Source organism: Podarcis filfolensis (genome assembly GCF_964270895.1).
Source record: "Podarcis filfolensis genome assembly, chromosome: 12".
Classification (NCBI taxonomy): Eukaryota; Metazoa; Chordata; class Lepidosauria; order Squamata; family Lacertidae; genus Podarcis; species Podarcis filfolensis.
Window position 1 is genome coordinate 2,139,873 of NC_139614.1, and position 18,388 is coordinate 2,158,260.

Sequence of the window (18,388 nt, forward strand, 5' to 3'; positions counted from 1 at the left end):
TTCACGGACCTCTGTCACTCCAGGAAGAAGGAGGCCGTGCCGCAGCCCTTGCCAGCCACTGCCTGTCTGCCCGTCTGCCCGTCAGTGCGAAGCTGAGAGGCAGAGGCTCTTGCAGCTGCTGCCCACCTCCTCCCAGGGCTCTGTTCTCCACATTTCTGTACATTTTACCTCAGGTGATGGAGCAGTGGGCCCGCAGGTGGCGTGGCCTCTTTGCCCTCCTCCTCCACAGGCGCCCGCTCTGGCTGGCCACTGTCCTTTTCCTGCTGGGTCTGGCAGTGACCAGAGCTGGAGTGGCTGCCAAGGCGAAGAAGTGTGACAAGTTGTGTGCCAACAGAGGGTGCTGCCAGGCCAGCACCAACCAGTGTGAGTGCCCGCCCAGATGGATTGGCAACCAGTGCCAGTGCTGCAGGGGCCACTTCCAGTGGGTGAAGGGGTGCAGAGGCAGCCCCAGAGGTAGCAGGGAGGAGGGGCAAGGAGGTCATCGGGGGCTCATTGGCTGTACATGCCCCTGCCTTCTCAGTGCTGGTTAGGCCAGCCTTGGGGGTAATCTCAGACTGACCTACCTCTCATTTGGTAAAATGAGCCAAAAAGGCATTGATACTTTCTTGGCCTGGTAAATCAGCAGGTGTATGGCATCTAGTTAGCTTCCTTTCCCTAGGTGCAAGGAGACAGTGGGCAGCTGTGGGTTTCTTCTAATAGCGTCAGTGTGGTAAAGGGGCATTCTGGGCGCTTTTCTCAGAAGTGCTGTTTTTGTTTTGGGGGTGGATACTGGAATGAAGTGCTGTTGGCATGGTTCATCTGGGGATACAGTCAGGCATTTTAAAAAAACATAGTGGGGAATCTCTAGTACAAAAAGGACAAAGTAAAGAATTATAGCTGAATGGGATGTGCCCAATTCTGCAGCTCTGCTCACAAAACATTAAAATGAGAGTCTCCATAGCGACCCATAGTTAAAAGCAGATTGTCGACAATCTGTGTCCAAAAAGTGTCCTCTTTTTTGCTGTTTGGAATATGGCAACCCCACTGGTCCCCCACTGCAGTGCAGGGAGCCTTCAGCCAGCCTGCCCAAGATGGATTCCAGCTCTTCTTCCTCCTTATTCTTCCCCGCCAGCCTTCCAAATCACCAAACTCTATTCACACCTCAGGGCAAGGGGGGAGGAGTTCTCTTGTATTGTTAATGTCCATCAATTGTTATTTTGATAGTCGTAGGTCAGCCAGGTTGTTTTACATAAGATAGTCCAGGAACTTGTCTCAACTTGCATTCACCCTTGATATCCCAAATAACCAAAATCCTAGCATTTATTAATTTATAGGGTTTATAAATTCTTAAATCTATAACATCATATATGTACGTACACACACACACTCTCTAGAATATGACAATACTCATATCTGTTTTGCTTAGAAGAGCAACAGATCTGCAATATTTATATGGGCTAGAGAAAGGATAAAAACAGCTTCTCCATGGTCTGCCATAAAAACTTACAGTATACAGACTTCCGGGTTAGCGCGAACGGCTAATGGCGGATTCCCTCCGAGCTCCGGAGGGAATCGGCTCTTCAGGAGCGGGGTCTTGCTGCTGCGGCGACGCGGGGACCCTTAGAAATCACAGGCGGGGAAGCCTGTGAACTTGGTGACTCGGCGGGCACCATTTGCGTCCCCCCCGACCCGTGAAGAAGCCTTTTTAAAGGCTTTGGAACGGGGGACGGGGTGAGTGGCGCGGTGCTGAGAGTCGACTGCTTCTCCTGGGGAGTGAAGCCGCGAGCCATGGTCGGAGGGCGCTGACTTCTTCCTGTGAACAATCGGACCCTAAAAGTAACAACCCGTGAGTAGTACGGAAATTGGACTTTTTAAGGAAATTTCTTTGGAATTTGGCACGATCGGGGAAGGTGCAAACAGGAAGTCCGCCTCCCCGCCTTGTAAAAGATCTAAAGCAAGGACTAGTTAACTAAAGTCGAGAGAATTGTCTTTTCGATAAAAGATATCAATTTCACGATTTGGCCATATAAGTATAAGAAATTGTGCTGGAGGATAAGAGTTAATTTTGAGAGTTGAAGTTCCACCCCCCCCCCCCCCGGACCCGGGAGTGATCCGCGAGAGAGCCTGCTGAGGAGACATAGAGAAGTTTGACAGCTGTCAAATTTAGCTGTCAAAAAGGAAAAAGAGAACTTTGTTTCTGCTGTCTCTGCTGGATACAGTTGCTGCAACTTGGTTATATTTTGTTGAAAATAAGTAAGAACTGATACAAATTAACCTGACTTTTGGATTTTAACTGGAAAGAATACTAAGTTACTAAATCCCTCTAGAGGAGGATTTGGGACACTACAAGAATGGCTGGAAAAGGGAAAATTCAGGCTGGGCTGGACAGAATATTTGTTCTCCTGGGAAAGTTACAAGGCCAAATTGAGGTTTTGTCTACAAATGTAACAACCTTGAGTTTAAAAGTAAATAACATTACGGAACTTGATAAGGACTTGACTCAGGAAGCCCATGCAGCTGGACAAAAAGAGGACTTTGAGAATTCTGAAAGTGTGGAGAAAGAGATATATGTTGTTCCTGAGGAGAAGGAAGGAGGAGCTGTAACCTTGCAAATAACAAAGGAGAGCCAGAGGCCTGACATCATGCTCAAAAAGGGAAACAAAAAATCAAACCAAAGGCCTGACAGGATGATTACAAAGGAAAATAAGTACTGGATGATTAAATTCTGGTTTAAATTGGTGAAGGAAGAATGGAGAGATTCCTTTGTGTGGAGACCTGAAGATCTATGGATTACAAATTTGATTAAAGTGGAAGCTGGAGTCTTGGTGACAATTGGACTTTTGGACCTTGCTTTTAAGTATGGAGGTCTGGCTGGAAGAAATTTGGACTTTATTGAGACAGAGCTCCTCCGAAATTTGGAGTTTAATATTAAGGACTATCAAAAAAACCGGCAGAGAGGAACTGAGAGAGAATTAAGAGCCTCGGACGTGAGATCTCCAGGCTGATAGAAGACTAAAACTGGACATTTGTTGGGGATCGAAACCGGGAAAGGGGGTGGTGGGGTTTGAGAATCCAAAGGGTGTATAATTATGATCTGTCTTTTTTTTGTTTGTTTGTTTGGTTATTAATATGAAAATTGGGAAATTCGTGGAATGGAATCAGGGTCGACTTTAGGAAAAAGATTTGTGTATTGAGGTACAAATATTGATGTTTATAAGTTAAAATAAGTTAAAAAAAATGAATTAAATATAAAAAGGTTAAAAATTGGGGATAAGAACTTGTTGAACAAACAACTTGAATTGGAATGCAAGAAGGGGAAGTGTGGGGAAGTCTGGGAAATATGGTAATGAAAATATGGAATTGTAAATTTTATGTGTTTTTAAATTTTTCCTTTTTTGTATTTTTTTGTTGTTTTTTTGATTTTTTTTTTTTTTTATTGAATTTGAAAATCCTAATAAATATTTCATTAAAAAAAAAAACTTACAGTATAGGGAACTCTGACCTCTGACTTGTCCAGTATCTTCATTTAGTCTTTATTGAAATTCACAAAGAACAGAATCCTGAAACATCCCTAGACAGTGCCATCATGGGATTATGAAGATAACTCATAGTGCGCACAATGATCTCCAAAGCCTTCTTTACTGCCATCATTTTCTCATCCTTTTGATGATTACACTGCGTCATAACGTATGCCCAGGATATATATTGCTACTAGGTTGTGCCAAACATTTGCCCATTTCAGTGTCAGAGGCCAGGGGATTAAATATTTCCCCAAATCCCCCAAACCCTTGTCAATTATTACCCTGCATATATTATATGCTTTCTATTTCAGTGCAACCAATAATAATAATAATAATAATAATAATAATAATAATAATAATAAGTGGAAGAGCTATTCAGCACTGCCAAACACAGTCCTGAAATGTGCTTCCTTCCCCTTTGGCTCAGTTACATACTCACTGTAAGGATGAAAATATTGTACTCTGAATTATCACTGCTAACATGTGGCACATTTAATCTTTGTAGTTGCACTGATGAAATTTATAGGCATGACTGTGTGGAATTTGTATTTTCTATCCTTGACATTTGATATACATGTTAATAAACTGTGGACAGTACTTTATTAGGCAAGCTTACTATTATTTGACTTAGGTAAGAACTTATGTTGTTGCAGTTGTTTTGATTGTTATGATACCTTTGGGAACAAACTGAAAACTAATACTAAGAGGAAGAGATTCTAATTCAGAGTTGAACACTGACACAATAAACTATGGTGTGAAACTAGCTGTATCTCTGGCACTTAAAGCCAATTTATATTACCAGAAAAATGTTGGTGGTGAAAGCAGGTAAAACATAGTCCCAAAAGGAGTGTTGGTACTTACTTAACTACCTTCCACTGTAGAAAAATATAAGCTATGTGCAGTGTCTTTCCATACAGTATACAAACAATCGATATTTTTGGTGTTATTACTGTCAGGAGAGATTCTGAAGCCTTAAAGATTATATGATAAAAGTGTCTTAGTCAAGCCACAGCAATCAATTGTGTGCCGTTAAAAACATTACATTGCATAATATATCAACAAGTTCATTTTAGAAAAGGTACAGTTGTGAGGTGGATAGAAACTTGGGAGCCAGAACAGTTATGAGAAGAGGCCTGCAGAGTTAGTATTCAGAAGGCTTCTTTGTGAGAAAAGCCAAAGCGTTTTTTTAAGTCCTTTTTAAGGTCCTCATGGGGAACCAAGTATTTGACTGTGGACATAAGTTCAGCAAACTTTGGCTAAAATCTGATCCATTGACTATGCACTGAGCAGAAGGATAATATACACTACTAAATGTGATTTTATTCATAAAGTCATGTAATGTATAAGAAAGAATTCAAAAAATCTTACATCTGTGCCATGTAAGATCCTGTTTGTAGCGGGCAGTCCGTTAATATTTTCTTATCAAATTACAATGCCACTTTTCATAGCAGCGTGCTCAAGGCACTTTATAATGAAAGCATGCATTGAACAATTGGATTTTTTTCCTCAAAAAGCAGCAAAGTCAAGCCAAAATTAGCAACTGTATACAAAATGTAGCGCGCACGCATATACTGTCCTTGGTTCTTTACAGCTAGTTCTGCAGGACACAGGCAGAGAGCGCCTGTATTCCACATGTGCAGTAGCTTCTCTGTCTGATGGGCATCTGGCCCCCTGTGTGCACATGCATGCTGTGGCAGCAGGGCTGGCCCAAGACATTTCAGCACCTGAGGCAAACCACAAAAGGGTGTCCCCCGCCTGGCCAGGGATAAGGGGTGAGTGATGATTTACATCAGGAACAAGGGGGGGGGATAAAGATATACACTGGGAACAAGGGTTGGAGGAAACTAGTAGCACCTCCTATTGGCTAAGAGGTCAAGGTAGAGGTGGCATGGAGGGAGCAGATCTGGCCTCCAAGTGCCCCACAGCTGTTGCTGCCACCGTGACAGAAGCAGCAGGCAATGCATTCCCTGGAGACCAGATCTGCTGCCCCTGTGGATCCTGCCACCCAAAGTAGTTGTCTCACCTTGCCTCATGGGTGAGCCAGCCCTGTGTGGTGGCATGTGGAGGGCAGGGCTATTTAATCGTTCCCTGACTCCCTCAAAACCTTCTGCATGTTGTTTGTATGTGGTTGAAATGGTTTGTCACCACCACTCTTCAGCCCCTAAAGAGCAGACTGGGGTCTTGGGAAAGGGACAAATGAAATGCCTCTTATCTTTGGAAGGGTTGCCTCCCCTAGTTTGCTATCTGCAGTGAGTGTCCTGCACTACGATTCCCTTCTGCAAATCTGTTGTGCTAAATTAATAAATGTGGCCCCGTCTGCCCAGCTTGTGTGTCTTGCCTCCTTGTTTCCAGGGTGGTTGCAAATGTTTTGTAGTCATTGTAATCTCTGTGTGTGATGTATTTCCCAACTAGCAGAAGAGAAGGCAGCAATTGCATGCATATACTGAAGCCCCTGCAAACAAATATATGGCAATTGCAAGGACACAATTATTTCGTCTCTTGTTCAAATATGCAATTTATTTGCGATCCATGTTTCCTTTCTTGTACATCTCTTGTTCATGTCAGTTTCAGAGGTGCTGGATTATCTGTGTATTATTTTTATTAAATTTTCTGTTTTACAATTTAGAATATTCATTTAAACAACCTTAAAATGTCAATGACTTCCCTTCTTCTCTTTCCATGGTTCATTTTGCATATCATAAATCCCTGCGTATTTTACATAAACTAAACCATTCAGTAATCCATTATAACATCCATCAAAACTTGTTTACACTGGAACTTTTTATAATAAATTGCTGTAAGTCCATCCGGCCCCAGTGCTTTCCCCATCTTCATTCTCTGTATTGTCATTTGTACTTCCAGTATCAATATGGGTGGTGGATTATCATGAAGAAATCACAAGTCTGAAGTGTATGCAAACAAGGATGTCAGTATTCTCAATGGTGCATTTAAAGAAATGATTTCACCGAGTTTTACTATATATATATATATATATATATATATATATATATATATATGACTGTTTATACTGTGTTCAGATCAAGTAGGATACCCAAAGCAGCAAACCAACATCATAACATAACATAACAACATAATATAACAAAACAACATAACATAACATAACATAACAACATAACATGATATAACAACATAACAACATAACATAACATAACATAACATAAAACATAACATAACATAACATAACATAACATAACATAACATAACATAACATAACAACAACAACATAACAGCAATCACAACATAAAAGTTTAAATCAGACCAGCAGCAAGTACCATCGAAACATCATCCAGCATACAATATCAACTGAAATTAAACAATAAAGGTTAGTGCTATACGAGGAAAGAGAATAAAGAGTTTGTTCATATTGGTCACTCTAATATATAACCATCAATTTTCTACCAACTCCTTTCCCAATTGTATTCCTTCCCAGGCACTTACAAATCTTGCATTATGATTATGGCTATGGTTATTATCAGCCAAGACAGGCCTTTTTCACAGCCTTACAACCTAATAGACATGATACAAAAAGAAAAAAAAATGGTGAGCGGATAAACAGCACAGAGAAGGTTCAAAGTTTAATCTTTGGATAAAAGAACCACAGCTAGCAAGATAAGAAAAACCTCTGGCCTGAGATCTTGCAGAATTGCTATTGGTCATTGTAAGCACTGGGCAGGTTTGCATGACACAATAATCAAAACTATGGCTTCACAGGACTGCAAATGTTCAGGATCCCCAAAAGGGGATCACAGCTGCTTTGCTCACCCCCAACCCCTTTTTATGCAACACTACACTGAGCTAAGCTGAGGTTTGGCTCAGCAGGTCATCTGAACCAGAAGTCATGGTTAAGATTTCTCCTTGCTAACCACAAGATATATTGAAGAACAGGCCTTGGCTACAGTTTGTGGTTAGTGAATGACTGCCCTGAGACCTGTGGGTACAGGGTGGTATACAAATTCAATCAATCAATCAACCAACCAACAGCTTAACCACCAGTCTAGCTGGGACAAGACACAATGCCAAACTTGGCTTAACTTAGCATAGCATGGGACTTCTGGGTTAGCGCCATCGCCTAATGGCGGATTCCCTTCGAGTTCCGGAGGGAATCGGCTCAGTAGGGGACGGGTCCTGCCGCGGCGGTGACGCGGGGACCCTCAGAAACCACAGGCGCTGAAGCCTGTGGACCTGGTGACTCGGCGGGCACCATTTGCGCCCCCCCGACCCGCGAAGGAGCCTTTTTAAAGGCTTCAGAACGGGGGACGGGGAGCGGCGCGGTGCTGAGAGTCGACTGCTTCCCCTACGGAGTGAAGCCACATGCCATGGTCAGAGAGCACTGACTTCTTCCTTTGGACATTTGGACTAAAAGTAACAACCTGTGAGTAATATGGAAATTGGACTTATAAGAGGGGAAAATTTTCCTTTGGATTAGGCACGATCGGGGAAGGCGCAAAGAGGAAGTCCGTCTCCCCGCCTTGTAAACATTTTAAAGCAAGGACTAGATAACTAAGGTTGAGGGAACATCTTCTTCTTTAGTGGATAAAAGCAATTAATTTCACGTTTTGGCAGTATAAGCGATTTTGCTGGAGGATAAGAGTTAACTTTGAGAGCGGAACTGTCACCCCCCCCCCCCCAGGACCCGGGAGCGATCCATAAGAGAGCCTGTTGAAGAGACATAGAAGATTTTGACAGCTGTTAAACTAGCTGTCAAAGCTGGGGGGGGAAAGAGAGAACTTTGTTTCTGTTGTCTTTGCTGGTTATATTTGTTACAATCTGGTAATAAATTGTTGAAAACAAAGAAGAAAAAGTTAATTTGACTTTTGGGTTGGAACTGGAAGGAATACTAAGTAACCAGAACTCCTCTAGAGGGGATTCAGGGACATTACAAGAATGGCTGCAAGTGGAAAAATACTGACTGAACTGGAGAGGGTTTTCTTTTTCTTGGGAAAGTTACAAGAACAAAGTAATGTTTTGGCTACAAATGTCACAACATTGAATGAAACAGTAAATAAACTTACTGAATCTGGAAGGGACTTGACTCAAGTCTTTGCATTTGAACAAAAAGTTTTTGTAGCTGAACTAAAAATCTCTGCAGCTGAACAAGAAAAGAAATCTGAGAAATTTGAGAAAGTGGGGAAAGAGATATATGATGATTTGGAGGGAAAGGAAGGAGGAGCTACAATGTCGCAGATGATTAAGGAGAGCCAGATGGATACAAAGGAAAATAAGAACGGGATGATGAAAATCTGGTTTGAATTGAAGAATGAAGAATGGAGAGATCTCCTCATATGGAGATCTGAAGACCTATGGATTACAAACTTGACTAAAGTGGAAGCTGGAGTTTTTGGGACATTTGGACTTAAAAGAAGTAAGAAACAAGATTTGGGCTACACTTTTAAATATGGAGGTCTGGCTGGAAGAAACATGGACCTTATTGGGACAGAGCTTCTCCGAGATTTGGTGTCCAATACAAAGGACTATCAAAAAAACCGGCAGAGAGGAATTGAGAGAGAATTAAGAGCCTTGGACGTGAGGTCACCAGGCTGACAGCAGATAGACTGATGGACATTTGTTGGGGTTCAAAACCGGGAAAGGCGGGGGGTGGGGCTTTGGGAATCCAAAGGGTGTACAATTATACTTTGTTTCTTTTTATTCTGTTTTGCTACTTATATAAAAATGGGGAATTCGTGGAAGGGAATTGGGGTCGACCTTGGAAAAAGATTTTAAGAGTAAGTATTAGATAGATAGATAGATAGATAGATAGATTCTTTATTGTCATTACACACGTGCAACATTGCACAAGTGCAACGAAATTGGATGCCATCCCTTAAAAACAACAAAAGCAAAACAACAACAACAACCCACAAACCACATTCCAGCCACACCCACACCCACACCCATCAATCTCCCAAGTCACACTATCGAGTTACAGCATTCAAAAGGGCCACAGCTCTCGGGTAGAAACTGTTTTTCAGTCTATTTGTCCTTGACTTGATGTTTCTATATCTCCTGCCAGACGGCAGTAGTGCAAACAGACTGTATCCCGGGTGAGATGAATCCTGCAGGATGTTGTTTGCTTTCCTAAGACAACGGGAACCGTACAATTCTTCCAAGGATGGGAGAGGTTGACCAATAATCCTTTGTGCTGTGGTTATGACCTTCTGGAGCACCTTCCTCTCCCTAGCTGTGCAACTGGAGAACCAAGCACAAATACAGTATGTAAGAATGCTCTCTATGGAGCCTCGGTAGAAGGACACCAGCAGTCTCTCACTCAGATTGTTCTTCTTTAAAAGTCTGAGGAAATAAATTCTCTGCTGGGCCTTCTTCACCAGAGCAGTGGTATTTGCGCTCCAAGTCATGCCCTGATCGATAGTTACTCCCAAAAACCTGAATTCCGCCACCCTCTCCACCCGTTCCCCATTGATATGCAAGGGCTGAATGTCCGCCTTTTTTTTCCTGTAATCCACCACTAATTCCTTGGTCTTAGCCGTATTAAGAGCCAGATTGTTCTCTCCACACCAAACACAGAGCCGCTCCACCTCGTCCCGATAGGCGGACTCATCCCCTCCTGAAATGAGCCCTACCACCGTAGTGTCATCAGCAAACTTGATGATTTTGTTGCTGGAATAGATGGCTGTACAGTCATACGTATAGAGAGCATAGAGCAGGGGACTCAACACACAACCCTGTGGTGAGCCGGTGTTAAGGCTAAGGGCTGTGGACATATGTGACCCTACTCTAACCCTCTGAGAACGTTCTGACAAAAAATCCAAAACCCAGAGACAGGTGGAGTTGGAGAGTCCAATCGCCTCTAGCTTGGACACCAGTCTATGGGGGAGAATAGTGTTAAAAGCTGAGCTAAAATCCACAAACAGCAGCCTCACATAACTCCCCGGCTGCTCCAGATGGGACAGAGCAGCATGGAGAGTGGTGGTGATAGCGTCCTCTGTGGATCTATTTGCCCTGTATGCAAACTGGTAGTTGTCAAAAGTTGATGGAAGACAGGAAATAATATGACGGCGCACCAGTTTCTCAAAACACTTCATGATGATTGGAGTCAGTGCAACTGGTATTGCACTGTATTGATGTATAAAGACTGAGGTTTATGTTAAAATTGGTTAACTAAAATGAATTAAATATAATAAGGTAAAATTTGGGGATAAGAACTTGCTGAACTAAAAATTGAAACTGGAATACAAGAAGGGGAGGTGTGGGGAATTCAGGGAAATATGTTATTGAAAGTAAGGAATGTAAATTCTATGTGTTTTTTTTCTTTTTTAATTTCTCTTTTGTTTTTTCTCTATTTTTTGGAAACTTCAATAAATATCTTTGGGGGAAAAAACTTAGCATAGCATGGCACTAAAAGGGACTAGGGTGCAGTAAAGAGGCTCCAAGCTCCTCTGTCGGAGACCACACATTTGCACAGCCTCCCTAAGTCAATTACTGAGTTGGGTGGAATTAAAACTCATTATCAGGCAGTTTTGTATGTTCATGTGTGTTGGCAGTCTATAGAGATGTGTGACCAGTAATGAGATATGCCACTCTGTTCAATGTATATGGAATCTAGATCTTCCCAAGAGAGCACAGAATAGGCTCCTGCCCAGGCATTTAAGGCAGGAACATATACACAGTTTATCGCTCCGAGTCTTCAGGTAGTGCCATATCTGGAATATTTCTAAGCATTTTCAGAAACTGAACATGATGCATGATGCTTTACAAGGATTCTCCAAGGTCTGAGCTGAAATGGCTAAGGAACTCCTCAAGGAAAATTTGTTCTCCTGTGAACCAGAAGTCAGATGCAAACTTACCCAAGTGTAGCTGTAGCTTTTGGCTTTTGATTCAAACATTAAATATTGTTACATTAGTCCCTGTCACAGCAGCTGCTGCTGCTGAAATAGGGTTGTCTGGGCTTCAATGTATTAAGCATATAAGCATGAAGAAAACTTGAGAAAGCTCTGCAAGTCTTTTGGAAACCAAAACACAGGAGGCCAACACTTTGAAACATTGGTGGTGATTGGTATTAACCAGATTGGCCATCAGTGCATTGCTTATGTTCTGCCAACCGCTTTGGGTAATGACTGTGTTTGCACACACAGGACAACATGAGCAGTCAGTGGAAGTCTCTGCCCAGTGTGTTGGGCAAAGAGGGCTCAGCAGGGCAATTTTCAACCATGCTGGATACCAACATAACATTAATGTTAGAAACCAAACAGTTAACTAGCCTGGCAGTTTTGGGGGGTTTCCCAGTGATGGTGCCTTAGGCATATTGTCTTGGCTGCTGCACCCACATGCTAGTTTGTGTGAAGTACAAACAAAACATACAGACATAAATGAAATACAAATAGGCTGCAGATTGTCAACTGACCAACGGTTATTTTTCTTTTATTGAAGCACACTATTAAAAGATGCATAAATGTAAATGAACTTAAAACCAGTCTGCTTCTCCACCCTTGCAGCCGGATGCATTAAGAAATCCAGAAGAATCGGTACCTAATCTAGCAGCTAGCAAAGGGAAAAGATTTCTACTGTAAGCAGGGCATGGCTAAATATTCTTTCCTTTTGAGTTGAGTTGCAAGTAAAAATGAATCTTTTAAGGACAGAAAGAAATGTGAACTGTGAGAATTTTCAGCATGTAAAAATTATCCCACTCCTTCCTAGAATTGCAGGGTTTTCTACAGTTGGTAAGACGTAAAAGATCCATTTCTGTATATCACTCACTAAAAAGTAATAATAATACAGTACACAGGACTAAGGGTTTATTTATTAAAAATAAATTAAAAAATAAGAATCAGATTACCATCCCACGATCTCTCTGAGGGCTATTTGACAATGGAGCGGACTCCCTTGGAAGGTGGCAGACTCTCCTTCCTTGGAGGTTTTTAAGCAGAGGCTGGTTTGCCATCTATCTTGGATGCTTTAGCTGAGATTCCTGCATTGCACGGGGTTGGACTAGATGGCCCTTGGGATCCCTTCCAACTCTACACTTCTATGATTCTTTGATTCTAGAAGCTTTTATCACCTAACAGATTATTTTCAAAATGTCATTATGTAGGACTGTAATAATTACATTATCACCATTGGCCAATTCACACACACAAATCACAAAACAGTGGGCACTTTTCACATTGGGTAATATGTATGGCTGCTGCAGGAAAGTATGGATATTGGCTGGCCAATGTGCACACTACCCCATTGTCAATGTCTGCTATGCATTGCTAGGAAGCTATGCATGTTTATTTATACATTTGGACAATTTATGTACCGCTTACATTTAAGCAACATTGTAAGCATTTTACTGACTAGGTAGAATATGTTGATCAGGCTGTGGGTTTAATTCCCTGCTCATACTGTCCGTTTCTGTGCATCTTCCATTCCTTCGTATGAATTAGCATCATTACATGTGTCTGTGTGTCAGTCAACTTATATTACACAGTGTGCATACATGTGCATAATAAAAAGTTTCTCTGCATGTTGGGTTTTTACTCCTGATCAACACAGGGTGATACATTTCACTATCAGCTAAGCTATAGAAACTATCATATTGTTATAGCTTCAATTGCAGTTTCCCAAGTAAGGTGCCTGCTTGGAGCCAACTTCACTCACACATAAACAAGCAGAACTGAGCAGAACCCTGCTGTGAAAGGCAATGGTTCCATAATTAGGTTGCATTAAACTATCTATAGAAAGCTCAAAAAGTGCTCATTTGGTTACATTTATGTACTGAGTAGAAAAGATAATTTGCCAAGAAGAGCCCATAAGCAGACACACTGTCTAAGCCTGACTGCATTTGCTTCCTTCTCAGCCTATTCCAAAGTGAGAGTAAAGGAGGGGGAAAGTATTAAATTTTATTTTCCATGTTACTTTTTGTCTTGTGATGACCTCTCCTGGCTAAGCTGTTCATTATCCTTGATGCAAACAGTTAAGAGTCTTCAGATCATTGTTTTTAAACCTTGTCATAAGACCATCAGTAGGTACAGCTGCTTATGGTTGGGTCTGATAAATGTTTCCTTCCAATACGGTACAGTTCACAGGGGATGGAACATTTTATTTACATTGCATTATTATTACAGTATATCTGAAACTCATATTTATTTTAAATTATATAATGGTCATATTGAAATGTGAACATTTGCTCTTGATGGCCTTTCAACAAATAATTATTATTTTTAGTGAAACGATTTGGCCAAACCATATGTAAAAGTTTAAAAAGAAGTATTTTCAGCTCTCTCTACTAAAAATAATACAAATACTTGGTGCTCTAGTTCTAGCACAATAGAACCAACTATAGAGCAATATGTAGTTTCTTGTGTGAAGGAGCAGCTTTCAAAACAGTAACTTGTAGAACGAGTGCAAGTAAACTTTTGGTACTGCTCTGTCATATTTCACACTCCTTTGTGCACACTTCCACATGAAAATGTGCAGTGACTTCAGCAATTTCCACACACAACCAAAGATAGTCTTGCATTTCCTAGTAAATAGTCCTTTAGTTTAATCTTTCAGCTCCCATTTCAACAGCCATTCAGCAACCTAGCAGGTCATCCTTGCATTTTCAAGGTATTTGTGGGTGGCATCTTCCAGATGCATTAAAATCAACAGAGTTCTGCCACTGCCTTTGAGGGGCTGTAGATCACCCTCAGAACTCCATATGCAGTAAATAGTCCAGTTTAGTCTTCCAGTTCCCATTTCAACAGCAGGACATTAAGGCAGAAAACTTCAAAACTGCTCAGTAATGGGTAGCTCTGTAATTACCCTCTCAAAAAAACCCCAACTAATTTCTATGGCGCAATCAAACTGGACATCAGTTTGCAGATTAATTTCATCTGCCAAAGTCTTACATATCACAGTGTTCAAGTAACATTACCAAATCTGAGAGCAAACTAAACCTCCTTGCTTGCTCCTTCACTGTCACTTGGAAGGATATACCTTTACGATTCTCTGCAGGAATGTTTTTCATGCACTTTTCATTTGCCAGGATGTAATTGGGTTTGTTATAATGGTTCAAGAAAGCAGATGTACTTATATTGCTTGATTTGCTTTATGCAACTATTCATCTGTTAGCAGCCAGTCCCTCTTCTGCCTTCTCCAATACTGGCAACAAGGGATCACAAGGTAATAATAAAAAAATAACTATTGAATCTAGGAAACTAGGAAAGTATAGCTATATGATATCCATATGTTGCATATACAGTAGAGAATGGGGTTTGGTTTTGTTTTCAAAAGAGACAACATGGAAATTTTACTTACAGAAGGTTCTTGTCCAATTTTTTAAAAACAAGCAAATAATGGTTGTATGATGCCTGCATCCAAGCTTGAGTAACATTAAAACAAGTACCACAAATCAGTGCACATGGACAAACTTCTTGCATTATGATACAACATTAGGAGGTAACACAAACTAGCTACCCTGCAAGTTGATACAGCAACAGTGCTATACAGAGACAGTTTAAAAATATGATGCATTTACGTGAACATGTTCACATTTACGTGAACATGAAGAAAAATGTAGAAGGGTTGAGTTTCAATACACCATCTAGAACGGACTGAGCTTGCAGCAGCCAGAGGAAAGGTACAACCAGGTCTTTCTTGACTTCCTGTGGTGTTACACACCACCTTTTACCATTAACTGGAAGACATTCACATTCAGAATCTATATGGGATAAACCATGCGCACCAAGCACAAAAAATCCTTATTGGATTGTTTCTGAAAGAGAGCGCGACATTGCTCAAACCAGTTTGCAGTGTGCAATTATTTGGTTCATAAACTGAACCATGTTTTTCGTTGTGTCATACATGGTATCTTTCAAATGTATCACAGACATTGGAAAATAATCCCTTGCATTTGGGACTGAATAAATGCCAGTTATTTTCAGGGTTCAACCATGGTATGCCAAGTCTCAAGTGTGGCATATTTCACATAAACATAAATGAAATTTCACCAGATCAAGTGCAAAGTGCATTTACTTAATCACCAAGGAACTGCAAAGAATCTCCAAACTTCAAGGATCTGCTCTGGCATTTCTCCCCTTCTTCCTATAAATAAAGTAGTGCTTCTTATTTTCTAGAACTGAAGGTAACAGATGCAAAGGTGCTGAGTCAAATATCAAGAATGTACATTGGCTATTAAATTTTCAAGATGATTTATTACAAGAACACAGCATGCACTGCCCACACTCCAAAACAAACAGCAAAACTAGCACATTGAGCCACAGGCGTGCAGCGTCTGCTTTCCAGATCACTGTGAACGTAAAAAGGAAACTGCAGATCTTTGAAGTAAAAGTTGTATATTTGATAACGCTACAACAACCCACTCTATAGAGTCTGGAGAGGTGGTTAAATACTTCAGTCTGGCATCCGCCAACCAACGCTAAAAGCTTACAGTCATTTTCGACTTTCAATGTTTCAACTTGCCCTTAGCTCAACAGATCTGGCAACAGAGTTAGGCCCCTCTCAAAGTGCCCTGGGATGCAACCCTCTCGCCCACCAACTCTTTGCTCATCGTTTACGTAACAAACATCCCTTTCTCAAGAATGAAACACAGAGGCAACGGCTTAGTCCAAGTTCACCGATTTTGCTTTGAGAAGGAAAACTTTGTATTTCTTCCTAAATCAAGCCCTCTCCAACCAGATCAGCAGCAAAATCCCGAGTCATAGCGCCCAACGCCTCCTCTTCTGAGCGCGCACCAACGCCCCTGGCACTTGAAAGTCAAACCGCTGCCAATCCCACCAAAGAGTGGACAAAGAACTTCCGAGAGAGCCCACTAGCAAGCCTAGGTCTAGGTGAGGATCGACAACAACCTCTCTCCAACAGCACCCTCGCCACGGAAATAGTGGACCAGATCCACAAGCCTCCTGCTGTTGCGGTGATCGCCCAAAGGAGAGCCACCAGCACCAAACCAGCACCGAATTCGAGCTCCGACTAGGGAATCCGATTCTCCCTCCCGAACCGCCCTGGCCAGTTTAATACAGAAACGAGGTACTCACGGGAGGACGGCAGAGCTGTCCGGGCTCTGCAGCTGATGTTGCTGAAAATCCACAGGAAGAGAGCTGCCCGGCAGCCGGCTCGGAGAACCACCACCATCCTGTGCTTCCAGACTCCTCGTTAGTCCAAGGCGCCAGGTGCAGAAGAGGCGTCGGATCCTCCTCTCCGTCGGATCTGCCCTCTGCTCGCCGGGGGTAGATATCTCTCTCTCTCTCTCTCTCTCTCTCTCTCTCTCTCTCTCTCTCCGAATTCAAGTCCCGGGGACTTCGTTTTTCCTTTCCCGGTGGTCCAGCGCCCCCTCTTCGAGCTACTAATGGGAACAGGGGTTTCGAGCGGGGTATCAGGAAGGGAGAGGCGAGGGAAAGCGCCTCTCGCTGCCGGTGCTGGCACCGCTGCAGCGAGCCCTTCCTTGCGCACAGCGGAGGGCTGGCTGCTTCCGGGAGCTTCCCTGCTCGCCTCTCTCTATATACGGCGACGCGGAGCGCTCACGCAGCGCCAACCGGCGAGCCAGCCACGCAGTGGGATCAAGGAGAGCGAAGGAGCGGGAGACCGGGACCCTCCCGGCGCCGCAGAGGAGCTGCCTTAGACGCTCTCGCCTCCTGCGTTCATCGCTCGCCAGCAAGAGGAAACGCCGCCGCCGCCGCCGTGGCCACGACTAGCAGCAGAGGCAGCATAACCAGCAACCGAGAGGGAGGGAGGGAGGGAGGGAGGGAGGGAGAGCTCGGTGGGGGGTGGGGTTGGAAAGAGCTGGGATGGGAAAATCCTCCTCTCCCCTCCTTCGGCTTCTCTGCCTTCTCCGGCGGCTCCTCCTCTTCGCCAGGGAAAGAGCCCCCTCTCTGCAACTCTTCGGCACTTGCCTAGTTTCAAAGCAAAAGCAAAAGAAACACCCCCAGCTCACCCCCCCCTCCGCTCCTGGCCGGGAGCCGGGGCTGCTCCGGAGGGGCTGCTGCCGGGGAAGCGGGAGGCGGCGCTGGTGGCGCTGTCCGTGGTGCTGAACTTAGAAGCGGAGGCTCGTCAGCCTGGCGGGGCGTTTTCCTCCTCCTCGCCTCCTTTCCCCCTTTATCCGTTTCTAAAAGGAAGGGGTGGGGGGAGGTGGCCCCCTGTTTTGCTGACTTCTCAGGTGTTCCCCCTTCGAAGCGAGATGGTACAGGCTCTCTGTGTTCCAACCTCCTGGGATGCACAAGCGAAGGCAGTCCAGCAAGCAAGTCTTCCGAGCGGTCCTAAGTACTAGAATCAGAATCTCAGCATCCCGGTTGTGAAGCGAGTAAAGAGGACTGCGGAAGGCTCCAATGCAGATGTCCCCCCCCCCCCCTTCCCGTTGTGCAATTAGAAGCACACACGCACGCAGAGCGGGCAGGAGGGCGGCAGGGCTGCATTAAAGTAATAGACCGCTTGCCTTCAAGGAACCGGTAATGCAATCAGGCATTATTGTAGCTTTGGTTGGAAAAGGCTCCAAGAAACCCTTCTCCCTGCGGCTGCTACTCTCTCTCTCTCTCTCTCTCTCTCTCTCTCTCTCTCTCTCTCTCTCTCTCTCTCTCCTTCTCTCTCCCTCTCTCCCCCCCCCCACTCCTTGCAAGTCTTGAGATGAAAGTTGCTGCATTCTAGAGGAATATTGTCTGCTATTAACATTCATTTGATGTTGGCTGTTTTGGTACATTCATCTCTTATTTTCTAGCTGTTCTTTTGAGTACATGAGGTAAAAAAATAGTTTATTTAAAGGCTGTAGAATAATACTGATAAAGGAATAAAATATTTCTCAGAAATGTCACTGATTGTATGTTCGCATGGTGGTGGTGGGCAAACAGGGCTCAGATATTGTCTGCCAGGAAATATTTATTATTAGCAAATTGTAAATTAAGTAAACTGATCTTAAAATAGCCACTTCTAACAATAAC

At 43.1% G+C, this 18,388-nt stretch overlaps 1 protein-coding gene across 2 annotated transcripts in view; it reads right to left on the minus strand.

Moving 5' to 3' along the window:
- Positions 1 to 17,754, minus strand: part of CNTNAP2 (contactin associated protein 2) — a 999,981-nt gene extending 982,227 nt beyond the window's left edge. The window contains exon 1 of one of the 2 annotated variants that reach the window (XM_083577628.1): positions 16,496 to 17,754. In XM_083577628.1, coding sequence (XP_083433754.1) covers positions 16,496 to 16,592 — 97 coding nt within the window. In that variant the 5' untranslated portion in view covers positions 16,593 to 17,754. The remainder of the gene's footprint in view (positions 1 to 16,495) is intronic. The other variant, XM_083577629.1, reaches the window with a different exon arrangement.
- Between the last annotated feature and the right edge of the window lie 634 nt (positions 17,755 to 18,388).